The sequence below is a fragment of the Prionailurus bengalensis genome, chromosome C1, assembly GCF_016509475.1.
Source record: "Prionailurus bengalensis isolate Pbe53 chromosome C1, Fcat_Pben_1.1_paternal_pri, whole genome shotgun sequence".
Classification (NCBI taxonomy): Eukaryota; Metazoa; Chordata; class Mammalia; order Carnivora; family Felidae; genus Prionailurus; species Prionailurus bengalensis.
Window position 1 is genome coordinate 111,353,814 of NC_057345.1, and position 23,566 is coordinate 111,377,379.

Consider the following 23,566-nt stretch of genomic DNA (forward strand, 5'->3'; position numbering starts at 1 on the left):
GCCGTGCCGCACCTCTATGGGGAAAATGCAACCTAGTGCCATCAGCTGAGGCAAAGGGGTGGGATTCACTACCTTTTAACTAAGCAAAGAGAAAAGGCAGAATCTACTCTAGGCAGCAAAGGGGTGTGTTACACGGGCCGGGTCGCCCGGAGGTCCCGCCCAGGCCCGCCCTCCTGGCACCGGAGACTACATTTCCCACAGGACCCCGCGGCTCCGAGGGGCAGGCTCGTCCGCTCTCCGGCTCATACTGGGCGGTGACTGGCTTCCCCAGAGGGAGGCGGGGTCTACCCCAGCCAATAGATGAGAGGCTCGTTACGGCGGCGGAAGCAGCGGCGCTGGGCTGAGGGGTGGGGGGCAGAGTGCTAGCGCCCCGGCGGTGGCGGCGGGTCCAGAGCCTGAGGACGTCGGCCCCAAAAGCAGAGAGCGCACAGGAGCGAGCTCGAGGCGGCGCGGCGGCCCCTCGGCACAGCACCCAGGTAATGGCGGGACGGGCGCCCGGGAGGGGAGGGGAGGAGAGGGGAGGAGACGAGGGGGCGGGGCGGCTGAGCCGGGCTGCAGCGTCCGTCCCGCTGAGCGTCCCTGGGGAAGGGCAGCGGTGCCTCGTCTCCTGCGGCTCAGATCTACGCTTTTCCATGAGCTGGGCATGGCAGTTGGGCCGGCGGCAGGGACCCGGTGTCCTGCGGCAAGGAAGAGAGAGTCTCCAGGAGGGGTGGGCTGTTTCGGGCTTGGGGGCGTGGCGGGCGCGGGCCCTGGCGGGGAAGTAGAGCGGCTGGGGGAACGCCGGCGGGCGGGCGGCCCAGGGAGTTTGGCTCCTGGAGCAGTTTAAAGTGACTCTCCACATCCGGGCCCTGCGCCCGCCGCTTTCAGACCCCGACCGAGGCGGGGCCTCCCACCTCTCCGCCCCCCTCGCCGGGAGCGCTTGTCTTCCTCTGCCATTGGCTCAGCCTCGAGGGGTTTGGGCTGCCCCGGCGAGCCTCGCGCCTGATTGGCTGGGAGTCGGCGGGAGGGTGGGGCGGGATCAGAGCGCGCAGGCCTCTGCGGATTGGTGCGGGCCCTCGAATGACGCGCCCGGCGTGGGGCCAATGGGCGGGCGGGGGAGGTAGGGGCAGGTTCGGGGGCAGAGTACTGGAGCGGAGCCCCGGTGGGGTGGCGGGGGTGAGCGGGGCCGGCTGGGCTGGACAGCGGCGGGCCCGAAGTGGGCTCCGGTAGGATCCGTCTCCACGACTCCGGAGCCCAACGCTGCCACCGAGATGGGCCCTCCGCGGCACCCCCAGCCCGGCGAGATGGAAGCGGGAGGTGCGGGCGGCGGGCGGCGGCTGCAGGTAAAGAGGCACGCCGCTGGTGCTAGGGATCCCTAGAATGCCGTCCTCCCTCTAACCCGAGAGTCTCAGACACCCGAAGTGTGTCTGGAAACCTGTGTTCTCCAATCTCAGCGGTGGGCTTTGGGGTGGGGGTGGGGTTGCGTGCGAATCGAAAGACCGGTAGAGCTTGGCTCTTGCGGGAAAAGTGGGGGTCGATTTAGAGAAAGTGGTGAAGGTCTCTGGTTCCTCTGGCTTAGTGGGGGGTGGGGGTGGTCTGTGAGAGAAAGGGGGAGGAAATCGGTAAACGGAGGCCTGTGCAGAAAATCATTTGAGAGTTCTTTTGAAGTAGGTCTTGATGTCAGGTTTCTGATTTCTTAGAACAAGGTATCTCCCCTCAGATTCCTCCTATGACATACACATGACAGTTGTGGTCACCTTGGTGTAAGCTTCAGTCTTTAAAAGGACATGCTATTTTCCATAAAACTTTATACCGATGTATATGTATTGTGTTAATACCTGTCATATGGCTGTTGTACAGAATTCAGTGTTGATTTTTTAGAGTGGTAAGCTGTATTTATGGAGTGTCATAGTATCCCCCAATACCACACAAATGATTTTATTATTGAACCTATGTCCACTAAAAACTTAACAGAATTTAGTTTACTTCTGCACTGTATATTGATCACAAATAATTGTTCTAGGTGAATGATGCTGCATTTGCTTTTCTAAAGGAAAGTATAGGTACTGGAGATGCTTTAATTTCTCATTATTGATTCTAACGTGAGAATTTAGTAATAACCATATGACCGTATGCACTGCAGGTGGAAATGAGTTCTCAGCAGTTTCCTCGGTTAGGAACCCCATCCACTGGGCTAAGCCAGGCTCCTTCACAGATTGCAAACAGTGGTTCTGCAGGATTGATAAACCCAGCTGCCACAGGTGAGATATGCGATGTTCTCCTATATTGCTTCTTGTTTTAAGAATGTTGCCAGTTTTGGGGGGTGCCTTGATGGCTCAGTTAGTTCAGTATCCGATTTCAGCTCAGGTCATGATCTCATAGTTCGTGGGTTCAAGCCCCACATCAGGCTCTGTGCTGACAGCTCAGAGCCTGGAGCTTGCTTCCGATTCTGTGTCTCCTTCCCTCTCTGCTCCTCCTCTGCTCACACTCTGTTTCTCTTTTTCTCAAAAATAAATAAACATTTAAAAAAAAATTTTTTTTAATTAGCAAATTCCTTGTGGGATTTTAGTAAATACTAGGTTATCAAATTTGAATAAAGGATATATTACAATTCTAATCTAAACAAGGCTTTTTAAATTCCTTTTTTAATTCTTTCACATGTACTAGAGTATACCAGAAACCTACATTAAAGCATTCCTACAAGAACGATATTTTTAATACAGTAGTGTGTTCTCCTTTAATTAACGCCCAGAGTATTAATAGTGCCATGAGAGTCCAAACTGTGTAAGGCATAGTTCTTGCCTTTTATGAGCCTATGAACTAGGAAAAAAGTTTGAAAAATAAAAAGTACATTTGACCCTTGAAAAATATGGGTTTGAACTCCATTACATGTGGATTTTTTCTGAAAAAAATAGTAAAGTACTGTAAATGTATTTTGTCTTCCTTATGATTTTCTTTTTTCAATAATTTTTTTTTAATTTTTTAAAAATTTATTTTTAGAGATAGAAGGTAGGTGAATGTGGGGGAAGGACAGAGTGAGAGAGGGAAAGAGAGAATCCCAAGCAGGCTCCACACTCAGTGTAGAGCCGGAAGCAGGGCTCGATCTCACAACCATGAGATCATGACCTAAAGCAAAGTCAAGACTGGGCTGCTCAACTGACTGAGCCACCCAGGTGCCTCTTCTTTATGATTTTCTTACTAGCATTTTTTTCTGTAGCTTCATTTATTGCAAGAATATGATATATGATACTTACAACATACAAAATATGTATTAGTCAACTGTTACAGGTAAGGTTTCTACTCAACAATAGACTATTAGTAGTTAAGTTTAAGGGAATCAAAAGTTATATGCAGATTTTTGACTGCAGGTGTGGCCATCACCTAACCCCTACATTGTTCAAGGATCAACGGAATATGCACACATATATGCACTTAGTTTTTGGTTGTATACCCTTTGAGTGCTATAGGTCCGTGGTCCTCAGCAGGGATGATTTTGCATTCCAGGGAATAATTTGGCAATGTCTGGATACATTTTTGGTTGTCACAACTAGGGGGAGCTATTGACATCTGATAGTTAAATGTCAGGGATGCTGCTAAATGGGCCTTAGAGCTTCCCCTGCCCCCGTGCCCCCAAGTATCCAGTCCAGTCAGTAGTGCTGAAGTTGAGGAACTCCTTCAAGTGGTCTTTTCTCTAAATGTGTCAAGAAAAAAGTTGGCACTGCAAAGTGGAGTATTTCTTTTTCTATTCCCTTTTCTTCACCTCCTACTTCCTAAGTTCCTTATCGTGGTAAATGGTACCACTGTCTGCTCATTGCTCAAACCAGGAACATGGCCTCATCTTTAATTGCTCTGTCTCTCTCTCTTATCTGTGAGCTATGGCCCTTTGTCTAGTGTTTCAACCTCATTATCCCTTTGCTTCCCTCCTGCCAACTTTTTTTTGTTACAAATTCATTTCAGTTCTCTTTAGACTTGAAATAACTTTAAGCTACTTTATGTCTCCTGCTTAATAGTAGCTACTCATTTTCTAAATGAATGACAAAAAGTTCCCAATTTTCTTGACTCTGAGACTTTATACATTCTGTTCCTTTTGCCACAATCTTCCTTCTTCCTTTTCACACTCACTTATCTGATTAATTCCTGTTCTTCCTTGAGGTTTCATCTCAGATGTCACTTTCTCTAGGAGGTGTTTACTGATTCCACCATCTGCAAGTCAGGGGTTGGACCTCCTGGAATGAGGGCTAGAACCACATCCACCTTGCGTACCTTTGTATTTGCTATACTTGCTACATCATAGGACACAAAGTAGTGGTCATCAAGTCCTTACAGAGCCACTTAAAGTTCTTTGCTTTTTAATAAATATTTTTGACAGTATTTTGTTTTTGATATAAATTCATAGAATAATTTAAAGAAACATAGCTTAGGGGCACCTGGTGGCTCAGGCAGTTAAGTGTCCAACTTTGGCACAGGTCACAATCTCATGGTTTGTGAGTTTGAGCCCCGCATCAGGCGCTGCGCTGACAGTGCAGAGCTGGCTTGGGATTCTCTCTCTCCACCCCTCTCTCTGCCCCTCCCTGACTTGCATGCGCTCTCTCTCTCTCTCTCTCTCTCTCTCTCTTTTAAAATAAATAAATAAATAAATAAATAAATAAATAAATAAATAAGCATAGCTTAAAGGGAGTATTTTTGAATGTCTATTTGCAGAGAATTATGCTGCTTATTTTTTTTTTTTTAATTTTTTTTTTTCAACGTTTATTTATTTTTGGGACAGAGAGAGACAGAGCATGAATGGGGGAGGGGCAGAGAGAGAGGGAGACACAGAATCGGAAACAGGCTCCAGGCTCTGAGCCATCAGCCCAGAGCCTGACGCGGGGCTCGAACTCGCCGACCGCGAGATCGTGACCTGGCTGAAGCCGGACGCTTAACCAACTGCGCCACCCAGGCGCCCCTATGCTGCTTATTAAAAATGGTGTCATTTAGGAATAATTGCCCTCAGATTTTGTTGAGGAAATCATTGACTTAAAATTGTCTGTAGTTTTACTTGTGAATAGTGTGTGTTTTTTCCTTCTATTGCTCTCAGAGAAGGAAACAAAAGTTTTCCATAAGGAGTTAAATATTTTCTTGATATTTCCTATCGCTTTTATCAGAAGTAAAAGCATATCAGGATCTCAAACACGTTCAAATTTCAGAAGTGTAGACTACAACCAGTGTTCTTAACTACCCTTTCAGGATTCTTTTCAGGTAAAAATAAGCTGAAGTGAAGAACTCAGATATCTGGAAGGAAATGATAAATGGTTTCAAAAAGATCTTAACAGGAAATGGTCAGTAAAGTGTATCTTAATGAAATTGTCAAAAATCAAAGTCTTCCTGGACAAATAGGTTTGGGGAAAGTTGTTAAATTGTCCATTCCCTCAAAAATTTAATTATGGGAAGATCTGTTTGGATAACAGGGGAGGTTCAAAACATCATATATAAAGAAAATACTAGGGTGCCTGCCTGGCTTAATCAGAATAGCATGTGACTCTTGATTTTGGGGTGGTAAGTTCGAGGCCCACATTGGGTATAGAGATTACTTAAAAAAAATTTTTAAAGCCCTTTAAAGAAAAGGGGGAGCCGGGTGGCTCAGTCAGTTGAGCATCCAACTCTTGATTTCGGCTCAGGTCTTCATCTCACACTTAGTGAAATCTAGCCCTGTGTCGGGCTCTGTGTTGATAGCACAGAACCTGCTTGGGATTCTCTCTCTCTCTCTCTCTCTCTTCCTCTCTTCCTCTCTTCCTCTCTTCCTCTCTTCCTCTCCCAGCTTGCATACATGAGTGCACATATACTCTCTCTCAAAATAAATAAACTTTAAAAAAAAAAAAAAAAGAAAAAAGCTGTTAGAACTAGTAAGTGAAATTAGTAAAGGTTTCAGGATAAAAGTTCAATGTATAAAAACCAATTATATTTTTAAATACTAGCAATTTTTTTGAAAAATGAAATTTTTAAAATGTCATTTGCAAGAGCATCAAAAAAAACCAAAAAAACCCAGAAAATATTTAAGGATAAACCAACAAAACGTGTGTAAGACTTAGGGTTAAAAACCTATGAGAAACATGGCTAAGAATAATTAAAAACCTAGATAAAAGTGGGGCATCTAGGTGGCTCAGTCAGTTAAGTGTCTGACTTCTGTTCAGGTCATGATCTCACGGTACGTGAGTTCCAGCCCCTCATCAGGCTCTGTGCTGACTGCTCAGAGCCTGGAGCCTGCTTTGGATTCTGTGTCTCCCTGTTTCGCTGCCCCTCCCCTGCTCACACTCTGTTTCTCTCTCTCTCTCAAAAATAAATAAACATTAAAAAAAATTTTTTTTAACCTAGATAAATGAAATGATCAATCATGCCTATGGATTGGAACACTCAATATTTTTAAAATAATAGTTCTACCCAAGGGGATCTGTAGATTTTTAAAAATCCTGATGAAAATCCTTTCATGTCCTTTTGTAAAACTTGCCAGCCTGAATCTATATTTATGTAGAAACCAAAGGATCTACAATAGACAAAGCAATTTTGATCCCCCTAAAAAGAAAAGAAAGTTGGAAGACTCTACTACGTTATTTTAAGACTTGCTGTAAGCTTACACTAATCAAGACAGTGTAGTATTGGCATAAAGATAGAAATATAGATCATTGAAAGTGGAGGATCCAGAAACAGACCCATACATAATACTGGTCAACTGATTTCTGACAAATGTACATAGATAATTCAATAGGGAAATGATAGTCTTTTCAACAAAATAGTGCTTGAACACCAGAATATCCATATGGAAAAAATGAACCTTAACCTTTACTTTTGCCTTACACAAAAATTAACTCACAATGTATCATTATGGACCTAAACGTAAAACTTAAAATTTCTAAAAGAAAACATGGAAACTGCAGTGACCAAATACTGTTTAGGTCACAAAAAACACTAATTATGAAAGAAACAACTGATACATTGTACTTCATCAAAATTAAAAATGCCTGTTCTTCAAAAGACACCATTAACAAAAATGCAAGCCACAAAGACATTTGGATAAATATATCTGCAGAGGACTTACATCCTAAATGTATAAAGGACTCTTGTAACTTAATAGCTTTTGCTATTTGAGACACTCTGATTTTTTTTAATGGGCAAACTTTGAATAGACCGATCACCAAAGATGCTATAGGAATGTCCAATAAGCACATGAAAGATATTCAATTGTGTTATTTCCTCAAGGCTATGCAAACTAAACCACAGAAAATACTACATATCTACTATACTGACTAAAATTAAATACCAGCAATACCAAGTTTGAGGTGTTCATGGAGCAAGTAGAATCCATACCTTCTTGTTGGGAACGCCAGATAATCTAGCTACTTTCGAAACAGTTTGGCAGTACTTCATAGAGTTAAATATAAACTTGACCATACAACCTAGCAATCCCATTCCTAGATATTTCCCCAAGATAAATGGAAATGTATGTTCAAAAACTCATACTTCAGTGTTCCTAGAAGCAATGTTCATACTTCAGTGTTCCTAGAATCAGTGTTCCTAGAAGCAATAGCCATAAACTGAAAACAACCCAGAATTTATCAGCTGGTGACTAGATAAAGTTTGGTTTACACATACAGTGGAAAACTACTTAATAAAAAGGAGCAGACTGCTAGCATATAGAACAACATAGACGAACCTTAAAAACATTATACAGTTAACCCTTGAACAACCTGAGGGTTAGGGTCACTGGCCCTCTGAGTCAATTTGAGTATAACTTTGACTCTCCCAAAACTTTACTAATAGCCTACTGTTGAGCAGAAGCCTTACTGATGACATAAACAATCGATACATATTTGTGTTTTATATATCATATACTGTATTTTTATAATGAAGTAAGCTAGAGAAAAGATAATGTTACAGAGAAAAGCCTAAGGAAGAGGTGCACCTGGGTGGCTCAGTTGGTTGAGGGTGTGATTCTTGATTTCTGCTCAGGTCATGATTCCAGGGTTGTGGGATCAGTGCCCGTGTCAGGCTCCATGCTGAGTGTGGAACCTGCTTAGGCACATGCATGATCTCTCTCTTTCTAAAAGAAAGAAAGAAAGAAAGAAAGAAAGAAAGAAAGAAAGAAAGAAAGAAAGAAAGAAAGAAAGAACGAACAGCATATGGAAGAAAAAATCATTTACAGCACTGTACTGTATCAAAAGCCACGTGTAAGTACAGCTGTGCAATTCAAATCCATGTTGTTCAAGGACTGACTATACTAAGAGAAAGAAACCGACACAACAGACCAAATATTGTATGATTCTATTTGTATGAAATTCCAGGAAACACAAAGCTATAGTGTTAGAAAGCAAATTAATGGTTTCTAAGGAGTAGGAGGGGCTGAGGGAGGGAACTGACTGCAAAGGGGCATGAATGAACCGGTAAGAGTAATGGAAAATGTTCTCCATCGTGATTGTATTGTGGTTAGAATACTGTATACTCCTGCAAAAACTCATCTAATTTTATACAAAGGATTAGTGGATTTTCTATGTAAATTATACCTCAGTAAAGCTGACTGACTAAAAAATGGACAAAATATAGAAACATACACTTCATGGGGCATCTGCATGGCTTAGTCGGTTAAGCATCCGACATCAGCTCAGGTCATGATCTCACGGCTCGTGGGTTTGAGCCCCATGTTGGGCTCTGTGCTGACAGCTCAGAGCCTGGCGCCTGCTTCGGATTCTGTCTCTTGTCTCTGCCCCTTCCCCACTTGCACTCTATCGGTCTCTCAAAAATAAATAAATGTAAAAAAAAATTTTTTTTTTGAAAAGAAACATATACTTCACAAAGGAAGATATTTATGAATGGCCTGTGACCACATAAAAAGAAGTTGCACATCACTAGTCATCATGGAGATGCTAACTGAAATCACCATGAGAACCCCGCTAAACACCCACTGGAATGTCTGTGTATCAAGAATTGTGAGGATAAGGAGCTGCTAGAACTCTGATCCACTGGCTGATGGGACTATAACACGATACAACCACTTTGGAAGGTATTTTGGCAGTCTCCTATAAACATTTACTTACCATTTGACCCAGCAGTTCTACTCCTAGCCTGTTGGTTAAGAACGTAAAAAAAAAACCAAAACTGTTGTTGAACTCTCTAGTCTCCGAATAGCCATTTTATTGTATGTAAATTGTACATCAATAGAGTGGTTTTAAAAATCAAAGTAAAAAAAATCTGAATGACCAGGGAGAAAAATCAACATATAACAAAATGTAAAATATACATCTGTCTTTTCACGTAACACCTGTACTCAGAGATTTTTTTCCTGAGGAAATCGCTGGACAAGAACTCAAAATACATATGGATGTTTATCCCAGAGTTGTTGATAATAGCAAAAATTTGGAAATAACCTAAAAGCCCATCAGTGATATAATGGTTAAAAAAGCTATGGTATATCCAATGGAATTTCATTTAGCTTTTTTAAAAATTTTATTTATTTATTTTGAGAGAGAGAGAAGGCATGCATGGGAGGGGCAGAGAGAGAGGGAGAGAGAGAATCCCAAGCAGGCTCTGCCCTGTCAGCACAGAACCCAATGTGGGAGTCAAATTCCCTCAATTTTTAAATTGTTTTTAAATAGTTACATGTTGTTCCGGTCCACAATTCCCAAAGAAAGAGTGTATAGCAAAAAGTATCTCTCCTATCCCTATTCTCTCAGAATCTACTTTCTTTCCCATCAAGAAATCAAGATACTTTGGGAGTTATGTTTCTACATAAGAAAATAAAGGCATGTATGATTACTTTTTCACTGTTCTGTACCTTGCTTTTTTCCTTTAGATATGTTTTTGCATAATGCACATTACCGATTTTTTAATAAGAATACCTAAAAAGCTTCCTTGTCTTATTTTTATAGTTACATGGTAGTCTGGGAGTATACCGGAATTTATACATCCAGTCACCTGTTGATAGATGCGTAGGTTTTAAAAATTCCTTTACTGGAATAAAAATGGTGAAACAAATAATGTACACAAGTCATTTTACACACATACTATGTATTTTATAGGATACATTGCTGCAAGTGGAATTGTTGAGTTTCAAAAGGTGTACATAATGATGATAGGATTGTAATAATGATAGAGATTTCCATGTTTGTTTTGTAGGAAATTTGTTTTGAAAAGCTGTATGTTCTTGGGCTTAAGAATATTTATGTTATCTTTTTAATGTTAGGTTTTTGTAACTTTTTATTTTTTATTTTTTAAAATTTTTTTATTTAAAAAAAATTTTTTTAACGTTTATTTATTTTTGAGACAGAGACAGAGCATGAACAGGGGAGGGTCAGAGAGAGAGGGAGACACAGAATGGGAAGCAGGCTCCAGGCTCTGGGCCATCATCAGCCCAGAGCCCGACGCGGGGCTCGAACTCATGGACTGTGAGATCGTGACCTGAGCTGAAGTCGGACGCCTAACCGACTGAGCCACCCAGGCGCCCCTTTGTAACTTTTTAAATAAATACCTTAAATGAAAGCATCCTGTCTTGCATTGCTCTTCCAACTGTTTGAGATCATTTTTTTTTTTAATTTTTTTTAATGCCTTCTTATTTTTGAGAGAGAGTAAGTGGGTGAGGGGCAGAGAGAGAGAGAGAGAGAGAGAGAGACACAGAATGCAAAGCAGGCTCCAGGTTCTGAGCTATCAGCCCAGCCGACAGCTGTATGTGCTGTTTACTTCATTAGTATTATTTAACACTGAAAGCATATGACATGAGGTTTCTCCCTTAATGCCCTTACTAGTCAATGATGAATCTAGTCGAGAGGCTGAAGTCACTGCCAGGGAGCACATGGGTTCCGGCGGCTCCCTCCAGTCCCGTGAAGAGAAGCAAGAGCCTGTTGTGGTAAGGCCCTATCCGCAGGTGCAGATGTTGTCTACACACCATGCTGTTGCATCGGGCACACCCGTCACAGTGACAGCCCCACCAGCACATCTGACGCCAGCAGTGCCACTCTCCTTTTCGGAGGGACTTATGAAGGTAATGGAGAGGTTTAAAATTTCACATTAAACCACAGCTAAGGACTGGCTCATGTTCCTGACAGTATTCACAGAGTCTTAGGCCGCATCCAGGATCACAGCGTTCTCTTTTTGACCCATCAGTTCAGCTCTTTTCTGTCGCTCAGAGCTCTGCTGTTCTGCAGTGCCTATCTTGTGCCGCTGGGCAGTTGGCATCACAGGATCTTTTCTAGTATCCATTTTGACATTGACTTTATTCAAGTTAATGGGCATGCTGACTTAGTTTTTATCTTGGAGTGGCACTCTTCTCCAAGGTTTTGTTTTAAAGCTCACTAATTTGGGGGTATCTGAGAATATCGCCTTGTGTATTACCTTGTCGCAATGTTTTAGTTACTGGGAGTTTTGTTTACTTCCGCCCAAACTTGGGATGCAGCATTGTACAGAAGAAAGAATGTGGGCTGTGAGCCATCCAAGTCTGGGCTTCAGTCCCAGTTCCAGTTTTTACTGTCTGTGTGGCTTGGAGCAAGTGACATAGCCTTGCTTTGTATGCTTCCTCATCTGTAAAATGGAAATGCTGGTACTTGAATGGAAGAGCTGTGATGCTAAGAGATAAAATATATAAGGCTTCTGGATCTTTCCTGGCCCTCTCCAGGTTCGATTTGTGTACTTTTTTAACTATAGAAGGAAATGCATCACTCGTAAAAAGCTATTGATTGTTTCGTGTGGTTTTCTGTTCGCAGCCGCCCCCGAAGCCCACCATGCCTAGCCGTCCCATTGCTCCTGCTCCACCTTCTACCTTGTCACTTCCCCCCAAGGTTCCAGGGCAGGTTACCGTTACCATGGAGAGTAGCATCCCTCAAGCTTCAGCCATTCCTGTGGCAACAATCAGTGGACAACAGGTTTTTCTCCTCTTAATTTGCTGATTTTCAAACTGAGATGCCAAACTGTTGATCATTATTTATTGAATGCCAGCAGTACATTAGGCACTGTATTAAATTAAAAAATTAAATGGTCACTGGTGTCTGCAAGGGGAGGATAGCAGGTTTGAGAGAGAAGGATATCTGCAGGGAGTAAAACCAACATGCACAGTGGTCTTTGTCATTTGGCCAGTATGTATTGAGCATCTGCTATGTGTGAGGCACCACCGTCCATGTGAGATACAAGCCTAGACAAGACCGTCCGTATCCTTGAGGTGCTCAGAGTCCACTTGTGCTGGTTAGCTTTGGGGGGTGGAGAACAGCCTCGTGGCAGTAATGCTTCTTTAGGATTTTTCTCTGAGGAGGATGATGGTGTATGTCTTGGGCACCTAGCAGGTGCCCTCAAGCAGCTCATCAGTCGTGAACATTTATTTTGTAGTCTCATGTTTTAGCTTATGTTTTTTGGCTGAAATTCTACTCCTACTCTATAATATGTATATGATTTATTTAAATATTTTGAATTATTGACCAGTGAAAAAACCTGAATCTAAAAACTTTCCCTTCAAGTTTTTAAGAAAAAAATTGGTATTCCAAGAAGACACTATGTTTTTTGTTTTTTCTCTTGTCATACTGCTGAGTACTCCCAGAAATACTGGAACCCCCACCTGGGTATCACTGGCATCAGGGTTGGGAGCCTGTGAGGAAGGTCCTCTAAGGAGGGGAGGAGTTGAAGAACTCTTATGGGAGTACCTGCTGAGTGCTAATTGACATTTACTTAGAAGTCCTGCATAACATAAAGAGTGCATGAATGCAGTGGCACGTAAAAAAAATAGAATAGGAAATAAGAATAAAATAGAATAAGCTTTTGGCTTATTCTAAAATAGAATAAAATAAAATAGAATAAGCTTTTTGCCAACGCAGAGAGAACAAGTGTGAAAGACTAATATTGGAGATGAGAGTGTCCCAAAGTGGGCAGTCAAATGAGTCCATCTGTTAGAGATCTAGCACCTACTGTGGCTCAAGGCAGTTGAAGTGTCCTCACAGTCACTTACCCCATGCTTGAGGGCATGGGTCTTCATGTAGTATGTTGCATAAAAAAAACTAAACATCCTTTCCCTTGGGGTACTCACTGTCTAAAAGGAACACCCTGACCCACATTTGGAGGCAGCTGACCTCCTAGAAGCAATGGCTAAGCATCAATGGCTAAGACCAAGCACATGAAAATAACATTATGTCCTGTTTCTTGCAGGGACATCCCAGTAACCTGCATCATATCATGACCACAAATGTACAGATGTCTATTATCCGCAGCAATGCTCCTGGGCCCCCTCTTCACATTGGAGCTTCTCATTTACCTCGAGGTAAAAACTGTACGTTTTGCTTAAGTTCTCAAAATGCATTGGCAGATACACATTTGGTAAGAGATACAGTAATAAAAAATGTATCTAGAATCAGCTTATTAAAGTTATAGGACAGCAGGAATAAACTTAGAGCAATACACATTTTTGGCATGGTCAAATATGTGCTAATTACAGTCATACCCCAACAAGCATGTGTGTATGCTTTTGGGTATAAACTTTAAACAATTCAGATTTTTAGTAGGGTCTAAAGATTGTCCTTTATAATGAGGAATGCCTCAGACTTATGACAGTCCAAAATGATCTTGATATTTAGAATAAAGTCACAAATACGAATACTGAATATTTTAAAGGTTTAGTGATAATGGTAACTCAATTAATACAGCTGTAAGATGGATTTATTCTTACAGTTAAATTCTGATAGGTTGTCAAGTATTAAATTCAGTGACTTTTCTCAGCTACTTCATCAGCCTTATGTTGGAGAGTGTAAAATCATTGTTGGCAAAATCAGGCTAACAAGTACAAAACCAGGTTTACTTGGTCATGACGTAATTCATTGGTCCCCAAAGCAAAGTTCACAGATTGCAAGGGCGTCTGTGTTAGATCGAAAGTACTTTCGTGAAAATACTAAGATGTCATTTGCCTGTATTTGACAATACAAAGGCAGAGGTAGTTCAGGTGAACCCTCACTGATGGTTAAACTGTGGGAGCCTTGCCCTAAATGAAGGCAGCAGCCCCGCGCTGTGCTATTCAGTGTGTGCCTCTCTTCTGCATCCTTGCAGTTAACAAAACAGAAAACAGTTTCATTTCATAGTGTCCTTGAAGAAGCAAAACAGTTTACTAATCTTAACAAATCACAACCCATGAGTGCACTTTTTAAAATTTTCTATGTGACAAAAGGGAAGTATACAATACGGCATGTCAGCTAAATTACTGACATACTGAGTTTTAGAACATATCTGCACTCTTTTCCTAGGGCATATGATTGGAATATTTAAATGGTGAGCCCATAAGCTATACTAATGACAAAAATTATTTTCCAGGTGCAGCCGCTGCTGCTGTGATGTCCAGTTCTAAAGTGACCACGGTCCTGAGGCCGACTTCCCAGTTGCCAAATACTGCTACAGCTCAGCCGGCAGTACAGCATATCATTCACCAACCTATCCAGGCATGTCAGCTTGTGGGTAGTCAGCCAGCAAGTATCAAGTACCTACTCAGAGTTCTTGACTCTGCTAGAGCCTGGGAGAGTCCTTTGACCTCATGTGACTTTTGATCTAGTCGCCAAGGTGTCCAGAAGGTTGAGTTCTATACGGTGTGAGATGATCAGCCACGGAGATTTAGAAGAGCAGGGCCAGGGGAAGCTGTCATAGGGATGGGTGTAGAGGGAGATTCAGAGAAGTGAAGAGGCGGTGAAAGGGAGTGAGACTATGCACAATGGCAAGGAAGACCATGGCCCTTGTATACTGGGTTTAGTAAAGGTGAGCCAGAACGGAGAAGTTTTAATTCAGATAGGGATGTATGAGCCCCTAAATACTTCGTGCACATTTTTATACACGTGTGTGTGCTTTTCAAGAAAGACAGTCTGTGTCTTTCAACTTTTTTCCAAGGAAATCTATGGCCTCAATAGTACTGAAGTATACTGTGTTATGAGGTGATACTGTGATGTCTCTGAATTCAGAGCTTGAAGATACAGAGTGTAAACTTGATTTTGTACACAGCAGAGAGCCACTAAGTTTTTTGAACATAGTAATATGAGATCACAGAAATCTCTTTGAAAGATTAATGTAGCTGAACCACAGACGGTAGATGCATGTTCAAATACTTTTGGGGGCCAGACTGGTCACATATATGGAACAGCTGGGTTTAACACAATCAGGAAGATTGCTGGGTAGGACACTGGGTAGTACATGTCCAGCCTAGAGTTTTCAATTTAAAACAAAATAAGAGGGCTTGCTGGCTAACAAAGCACATTTGGAGACTCATTTGGCCCCTGGAGTGTAAATGGTATACAGGAAGGACAGGAGAAAGAACCCAAACAGGGAGTTCTAAAGCTAGTGTGATGACCTGGTGTGAGACAAGCTGTAGCAGTAGGCGTAGGCACTGCAGATCGAAGGTCTGGAGATAAGAGGCAGATCCAAATGGGCAGCATTTGCGAATTGAACTGCATGTATCAGGGTCAAGAAAGGGACTACTCAGAAGAGCTCAGATGATTGAAAGAAATGACAGTGGACAAGCCAGTGAAGCCCAGGGTGGAACTTGTCTGGTGAAGATTTTATAGACAGATGTAGTATAAAGGAAGGTAAGAGAAGTACATCCATGTGAAAACAGCCAGAGAGCAGCTGGGCACCCTGAATCTTCCATAAGCAAATGCTGTTTTCACGTGTTTGCTGGCTTAGAGGGCCCGAGAGCCAGCATCTCCATCCGACGGCTTAGAGCCCTCTGTGGAAAGTGCTTGGTTGTGTGGGAGTATAGAATGTCTATGTCAGAACCAACAACAAATCTGTGGGCACTCTAGATCTGAAGGGTTGGATCCCAACTACTCCCCATAGGATAAAATGTTGAATCTAGTCATATTTGGAAAGGAGAAATTTATATACTCTATCCAGCCAAAATGGGAATTTTTTTTGTAATTCTGACTCTTGGTCTTAAAATTACCTATCTGAACATAGAATTCCTTAGTCAGAATGGTGAGAATTTCCTTTCATTTGAACAACATACTTGTTTGGAGGCCCAGGTTTTAAATTACACTTACAGTGTTTGGCTTACTGTATTTTATTTTGCTTTTTGTTTTAAATGAAATATTTTTTTCTCTTTTCTTGGTAGTCTCGTCCACCCGTGACCACCTCTAATACCATCCCTCCTGCTGTGGTAGCAACAGTTTCAGCCACCAGAGCTCAATCTCCAGTCATTACTACAACAGCAGCACATGCTACTGATTCAGCACTCAGGTATATTTGGGGCTTAAAGATCTAGCCCTCCTTCTTTACCTTTTTCTTTCCTTCATCCTTTCATTTACCTCAGTAAATACTCCTTGAGTGCTTTTCTATGAGCTCTGTAGTGTTCTAGATACTAGAGGTAAAGCAGTGAACAACGAGACATTCCTGCCCTCATAGAGTTTCTATTTTTAGGGGCTGGAGACACACAAAAACAAAGTGTCCTAGATGGTGCAAAGTGCTTTGGGGAAAAATTAGATAGGGTGAGATTTGGAGTGACAGGGTAGGCAGTGCAGGCCTACCACTTCATGTAAGGTGATCTGGGAGAACTGTTGATAACAGATTGGAGCCAACAGTTGAAAGATGTAATGAAGTGAGCCATATGGCTGTGTAGGATAAGAGCATTCTAAGCAGTGGGAACAGTAAGTGCAAAGGCCTGAGATTGTAGTGTGTTTGCCATGCCTAAGGAGAAGCAAGAGGCTGATGGGAGGAGAGCGGCCAGAGATTATTTTAGGAAGTAACAGGGTCTCCATATCACTTAGGGCCTTAGGAAGCCCTTTACAGATTTAGACTTTGCTGGGGTGCAGCAGGAAGCCTTACCAGAGTTTTGAGCAGAGCAGCATCCTGATCTGAAGGTTTTGGTGGATCAGCTGTGGAGAGGCAAAGTGGGAAACAGAGAGATGGTTTAGAAGGGTGTGTCAGGAATCCAGGAGAGAGGATTGCTGGAGGTGGAACCTGGTTAGATCCAGAGTAGAGGTTTGAAGTTGGTTGAGGACTTCTAAAGAATTATATAGGGGCAGTGAAAGAATAGGAAGAGTTAGGATTTTGGCCCTGCCAGTTGTGTAGCTAGGAAGGTTTCGCAGCAGTAATACTGCGTGGCTAGGAAGGTGACATCATGTGGCTAGGAATGTGATGCTGCAGTAACGTGTGATGAAGAACAGTGGGAGGACTAGCTCTGGGGAGGAATCCCTGATTGGTTTTGAGCACTGGAAGATGGTGTTGACTTCTGAGCACTGAAGTGGAGATGTTGAGATAGGTTAATAGAGGAGTTTGGAGTCCAGGTAAGAGTTCTGAAGGAGATAATTCAGGAAGACCATATAGATGGGGAAGAGGTTTTTGAGAGAAAAGGTCTCCCAGGTGAGAGGGCTGAAGGGGGAAGGAGTATTCTCAGGGGAGAGCTGAGATTCATTAGGGCAGGGAGGTAAAGGATATATTCAGATTAGAGATTGCAGATTTGCTAGAGATAGACTGTAAGTCTCTAGGCTGTATTGGAAGGTTTGGGTATCTGAAAAGGGAGAGATCAACAGGGCCCTACAGGGATAAAGTCTGGTTGATGAGGAATGATCTGGGGTGCCTCTAAGGAAGTACCCCGTTGGGTGAAGACATGATGGTATTTGTCCTCCTGATCCCCAAGGCATATTGCATTGTATTGCATTGTGGGAAGGTTGTGAAAGTTGGGCGGAGACAATGGGATGTGAGCCTTGCCAGGAGGTCTTTCTTGATTAATACCTTTGGTTATCTGTTGCCTTTGGCAATATAAACAAGAAGTGATTCACTGAACAAAAGAAGGGGTAGTAGGCATGAAGACTAAAACAGTCAGAAGAGACCATCCATAAGTCTTGATTACCAGCTGGAGGCAGGGCAGAGTGGTGAGGAAGAAGTCTAGATGTCTCCTTGGTTTTTTTCCTTGTTTGACCAAGTAAGTAAAAAGGAAACAAGGGAAAGAAAGAGAATGTTAGAAATAATTTTGATTTTTGGGATACTGAGTTTATCCATGGAACAATCAAGTGGCTGTTGTCAGCAGGTGGTTGAAGAGATGTCAGAGCCAGAGATAATGGGTTTGGGAGTTATCAGCTTGTGGGCTACAGTTCAAGGTTGGGGGTATGAGTCTCACCAGGGGGAATAAATACAGTGAGAAGAGGGTCTGGAACAGAACTCTGAAGAAAGTAACTTTTAAATGTAGAAGAGTGCCTAGGACTTCTATTTAACCATTAGCTCTGTCATTCACTAGCTGTGTGGCATTAGGCAAGTTTCTCAACATTACTGATCCTCAGTTTCCTCTTCAGTAAAATGAGCATACTTTACCTATTGGTAATTTAAAATATTACCTGAGGTATAGAGAGACACAACTGCCCAACATAAAACAGATTATATGTTGTTCATTTTAATTTTGTATTACCTTGAAGAAGTTAATGTATTCAGGGGTGCCTGGGTGGCTCAGTCGGTTGAGTGTCCCAACTCTTGATTTCAGCTCAGGTCATGATCTCACAGTTCATAGGATTGAGCCCTGTGTTGGGCTCTGCACTGACAGCACAGAGCCTGCTTGAGATGCTCTCTCTCTCCCTCTCCCTCTGCTTGCTCGCTCTCTTTTCTCTTACTCTCAAAATCAGTAAATAAACTTAAAAAAAAAAAAGTTAATATATTCAGATGGTATGAGGAAATTTGAAAGTTAGAAATGTGCAGACAATGAAAACTAGAGGTTTTTTTTTTTAACCATGTTATCAAAGTATCTATCTTTTCCATTGTATTGAATTTTTAATAAAAAAATGGATGTTGAATTTTGTGAGATGTACTTTGAGCATTTTGCCAGTCTCAGTACTCTGGGCACTAGAAATACACTAGTGAATTAAACAGGCAAAAACCCTAATGACCAGATGATTTTTCTACTTAAATCTGTACCAGTGATAGGGGCACCTGGCTGGCTCAGTCAGTTAAGTGTTCGGCTCAGATCATGATCTCATAGCTCGTGAGTTCAAGCCCTGCATCGAGCTATACATTGACAGTACAGAGCCTACTTCAGATTCTGTCTCTCACCCTCTCTCTCTGTCGCTCCCCTGCTCACACTATTTCTGTCTTTCAAAATAAATAATTTTTTTTAAGTTTAAAAAATCTATAACAATGATAAATTTCTAATATTTAGCTCCCTTTGAATTGAGCCAGAAAGTTTATTTATTTTTTTAATTTTGTTTATTTTGAGAGAGACAGAGAGCATGTGAGTGGGGGAGGGGCACAGAGAGAGAGGGAGAATCTCAAGCAGGCTGTGTGCTGTCAGCATAGAGCCCAACGGAGAGCTTGAACTCACAAACTGTGAAATTGTGACCTGAGCCAAAGCTAAGAGCCAGATGCGCAACCAGCTGAGCCACCCAGGTGCCCCTGAAGCCAGAAAGTTTAAATAGACCAATTTCTATTGGAGAAATAGAAAAAAATTTCAAAGCAACATCTCCCAGAAAAGCACTAGGCCCAGACGGTTTCACTGAATTCTATCAAACTCTCAAAGACCAGATAAACCAATGATAATTAAATTGGTTTAAGGCATAGAAACAAAGGAAAGTTCCAAAAAAATTTTAAGTCTTACTCTTTTTGTTAAGTAGAGTAATCCTATCTGCCAATTTTTTTAATCATTTTTTATTGTTGTTCGTTGCTTGATTGAATGAACTCTATTACCTTCCTCAAAAAGAACTTATAGGACCAGTATTTTGAGTTTTCACATGTTCAGAATCATTTTGCAGTTATCACTATACTTAAGCAGTAGTTTAACTGATAATTCTTTTGTTTCTGTATTCTTTCTGTGAGTACTTTATCAAGTGTTTTTCCTCTGCCTTCCAGAGCTAGATCATGTACAGAAGTAAGGCCAGCTTGATTTCTTTTTGTAAACACCTTAAAAGGATCTTGATATTTTTGCCTGATTGCCTAAGATTTTTTTTCTTTGTTTTTTGTTTTGTTGTGTTTTGTTTTTGTTTTGTTTTTTTAGAGAGAGAGAGAGAGCATGAACAGGGGAAGGGGTCGGGAAGGGAAGAGAGAATCTTAAGCAAGCTCCATCCTATGCACTGAGCCCAGTATGGGGCTCAGTCTCGACTCTAGGATCATGGCCTGAGCTGAAACCAAGAGCTGGAAGCTCAACCAACTGAGCCACTCAGGTGCCCCTAAGGCTCTCTATCTTTGAATTTCAATGATTTAACTGGGATTTGTTTTGTAGCGACCACTGTGTATTGTTCTGTTCTGAAACATGGTGTATGTTTTTAATCTGCAGCGTGACACCATATTTATGAACAGTTTTCTTGGATTGTGTCTTTATTCTATTCCATTTTAGTGGGAGGGGGCACCCAGTTATGTGTTTGTTGGATCCTTTTTGCATGACTTCCTTATCTAAGCCTTATTAACTTTTCCCCCTTTTGATTCTGCTTACTTTTCTCACAATCTTCTCTGTTTCTTACTGAGTTTCTACCATTGTCTGGTATGCTCTACTTTTTAGTTTTGCTTTCAGTCCTGATGCAGCTGAATATTTTCTTCTGTTTTTCTCTTGAGCTATGCTTATTTTAGCCCCTTCTGTTGTCTAATCATTATGTCCAGTGAGCTCTTACATCTTTGCTTTGTGTTTTCATTTCTGGAAGCAGTTATTGCATCAGGTTTCTTCATTCATGGCACAATTTTCATCTGCTTAGTGAAAGTATTTCTAGTGAACTTCCCCTTTTTCTGTCCACCATTTTTCTTATAGCATCATGAGATAGATCCTGTGCTGGTTGCGTTCTGACTACTCATCTTTGAATGGAGTTGAATGTATTCTGCGTCATCTATTTGTAATTGGTTCTTGTTGTAGGCTGGGCTGTGTACTGGATTAGGGGAGATTTTCCTAATGGCTCAGAATCCTGTGTTTGTATTTTCTTGGTCATTACTTCTCTCCTGCTAGTGAAGATAGATTGTCCCAAATGGCAGTTTCTCTCTTCCCTGCATGTCACCACATGCTGTTTGTTTGTTTGTTTGTTTGTTTGTTTGTTTGTTTGTTTTTTAAAGTAAACTCTGTACCCAACATGGGACTTGAACTCATGACCCTGAGATGAAGGGTCACATGCTCTACCAACTGAGCCAGCCAGGTGCCCCTCACCATACCCTGTTTTTCACATGGCACTTATTTGTGTGTGTGGTTAATAGTTTAACCCTACATCGTTGATTCCTGGATCTTGGAACTGGTCCGAGTCCAGGTTCTGCTTCCGTGACCCCTCTGATTGTTACAAACAAAAGATTATGGTTTCCTGTGTCAGAGTATGCTCCTCACTTTGGAGAATCATACTTGACTGGATCTTGTCCCTTAAATTATAGCCGCAGAAATCCTGTCTGTATTGGCTCATGTTTGAGTATCACTGCCTTGGCCGTTCTGCTACCCCTTCTGTGGTTTGAGTTTTCAGGTCTCTCCTAGTTTTGCCAAAGATGGAGACTGAATTCCTTTTTCTTTTCCTTGTTACTGTTTTCTGAGAGGTGAGAAAATCCCAAACCAGCAGTCTCTGCCTACAGTACTTCTTGTCCTCACTCTAAAGTGAAGCAAACATCCAGTTTAACACTGGAGGATGCTCATTAGTCTACTCATTGTAAATTAACCACATATTTTCTGTATTTGTCTAAATTGGGTGTCTATTCCTAGAGCTGCCTCTGAGGCCATTAAAAAGAAATAGTATAGTGATTAAGACAACAGACTTGGGAGCACTTTCTAGCTGGCTGACCTTACTTAATCTCTTTGATCTTTTTTTGTATAGGAGGGTGTTGCTACTATGGATCAGGGATATTTTCTTTACTCGGTGTATTTTAGTGAAAATCCCTTTCTTTCCTAGCTGCCCCAAATTTGGCTAGTGAGAACCCCTACAAACTGGCTTGAGTGTCATTTTGATATCTCCTTTTGGACTTCACATACTTTCCTATTTCTGGTACATGATAAATTAGGCCCTTTTTTATTTTTTCTGCTTCCCTGGTCTTGAAATCAGCCATTTCTGCAAAGATTCTTGGTTCTCTTTAGTGGAGAATGGGAATTAGAACCCAAGATCTGGTTGCTAGGGGTACACATTGCTCTTGAGGTATCATTCCTTTTGGGCTCTTTCTGTGGACAGAGGTAATCAATATAGTAAACATAGTCATGGCTTCATGCTGATAATCTCCAAATGAAATTTAACACTGTAAGTTTTTTCTTTCCTCGATTTTATATATATATTTTTTTTTTTTTTAATTTTTCTAACATTTCTTTATTTTTGAGAGAGAGAGTAAGCACAAGTGGGGGAGGGGCAGGGAGGGTGACAAGAGGATCCAAAGTAGGCTCTGTGCTATGAGTGCAGAGCCAGATGCGGGGCTCAAACTCACGAACTGTGAGATCACAACCTGAGCTGAAATCAAGAGTTGGCCACTTAAACAACTGAGTCACACAGGCGCCACATATATATACACATGTACATATACACACATACATATACATACATGTATACGTATATGTATGTGTGTATGTGTATATATATATATACATATATATATATGTATATATTTTGTTTTTTGTTTTTGTTTTTTTTAGGTTTATTTATTTTGAGAGGGTGAGAGAAAATCTCAAGCAGTCTCCACTCAGTCAACGTGGAGCCCCTCCTCAGGCTCAGTCTCACAAACTGTAAGATCATGACCTGAGCCAAAATCAAGAGTCAGACACTTGACCAACTGAGCCACCCAGACTCCCTCCTCAATTTTACACTTGTGCATCTTTCATACTGAAAACCTTGTGTCCTCAAGACATTAGCATAACTAGTTGGGTTTTTTGATCTATAATATTAAAAACATAGTTTCATAGTAATACTTCACAGTCCCAAGTCCACCGTCGAAAATTAACCCCTTATTTTCTGTAGATTATGCTCACAATAAGACTGAATGAAGTTTAAGACTTCTTCACAGTTCTTTTGTCCTCAAACTGGATCCCACTAAAAGTGAGAATGTGTTCAAAAGTCACTTGATTATTTTCTCTGTGGGATATGTAGTAACATTTTCTTTCTATTCACATATGTCCAAAATGTAAATATATAAAAAGATATACAGTGAGAAGTATCATTCTCTTCTCTGTCCCTCAGGTACCAATTTCCCATGTTCCTATCCCTTTGCTTTTTAAGATAACCTGTTCCTAGTTTTTTGGTTATCTTTTTAGTGCATGTTTATTATAATTTAATACATAGTTAGGACTGTTTGTTTAAATTTGTTTTTTAATTTTAAGGATTTAGTTTTTTTTAAGAGAGAGAGCATGCATGCAAGCATGGGAGGGGAAGAGAAAGAGGGAGAAAGAGTCCCAAGCAGGCTCTGTGCTGTGAACTTTGAGCTTGATTTCACGAACTGTGAGATCATGACCTGAGCCAAGATCAAGAGTTGGATGCTCAACTGACTAAACCACCTAGGCGCCCCTAGAATTTACTTTTTGATTTAACTTTTTAAAAAACATGGAAAATATTTATTTGGTTCAAAAGTCAAAGCTATATAAAAAGATGGGCTCTTAAGTGTCTGTGGCTCCACCTAATTTGCCATTTGCTCTTTAGTGAGTCCCCATTTTATTACTCTCTGATTTGGTGTCTCAGGGTTTCTTTTTATGAAGTAAGTATATGCATAG

General features: G+C 41.4%; 1 protein-coding gene across 12 annotated transcripts in view; it reads left to right on the forward strand.

The window, feature by feature from the left end:
- Window positions 1–303: 303 nt before the first annotated feature.
- Window positions 304–23,566, forward strand: part of SAP130 (Sin3A associated protein 130) — an 81,878-nt gene continuing 58,615 nt past the window's right edge. For 4 of the 12 annotated variants that reach the window (XM_043576429.1, XM_043576430.1, XM_043576434.1 and 1 more), the window contains exons 1-7: window positions 308–476; window positions 2,123–2,240; window positions 10,749–10,984; window positions 11,703–11,861; window positions 13,129–13,240; window positions 14,281–14,405; window positions 16,061–16,185. In XM_043576429.1, the coding sequence (XP_043432364.1) occupies window positions 2,129–2,240; window positions 10,749–10,984; window positions 11,703–11,861; window positions 13,129–13,240; window positions 14,281–14,405; window positions 16,061–16,185 (869 nt within the window). In that variant the 5' untranslated portion in view covers window positions 308–476; window positions 2,123–2,128. Of the gene's footprint in view, window positions 477–1,181; window positions 1,323–2,122; window positions 2,241–8,786; window positions 9,011–10,748; window positions 10,985–11,702; window positions 11,862–13,128; window positions 13,241–14,280; window positions 14,406–16,060; window positions 16,186–23,566 lie in introns of those variants that run through there. The other 8 variants (XM_043576436.1, XM_043576438.1, XM_043576431.1 and 5 more) reach the window with 7 other exon arrangements.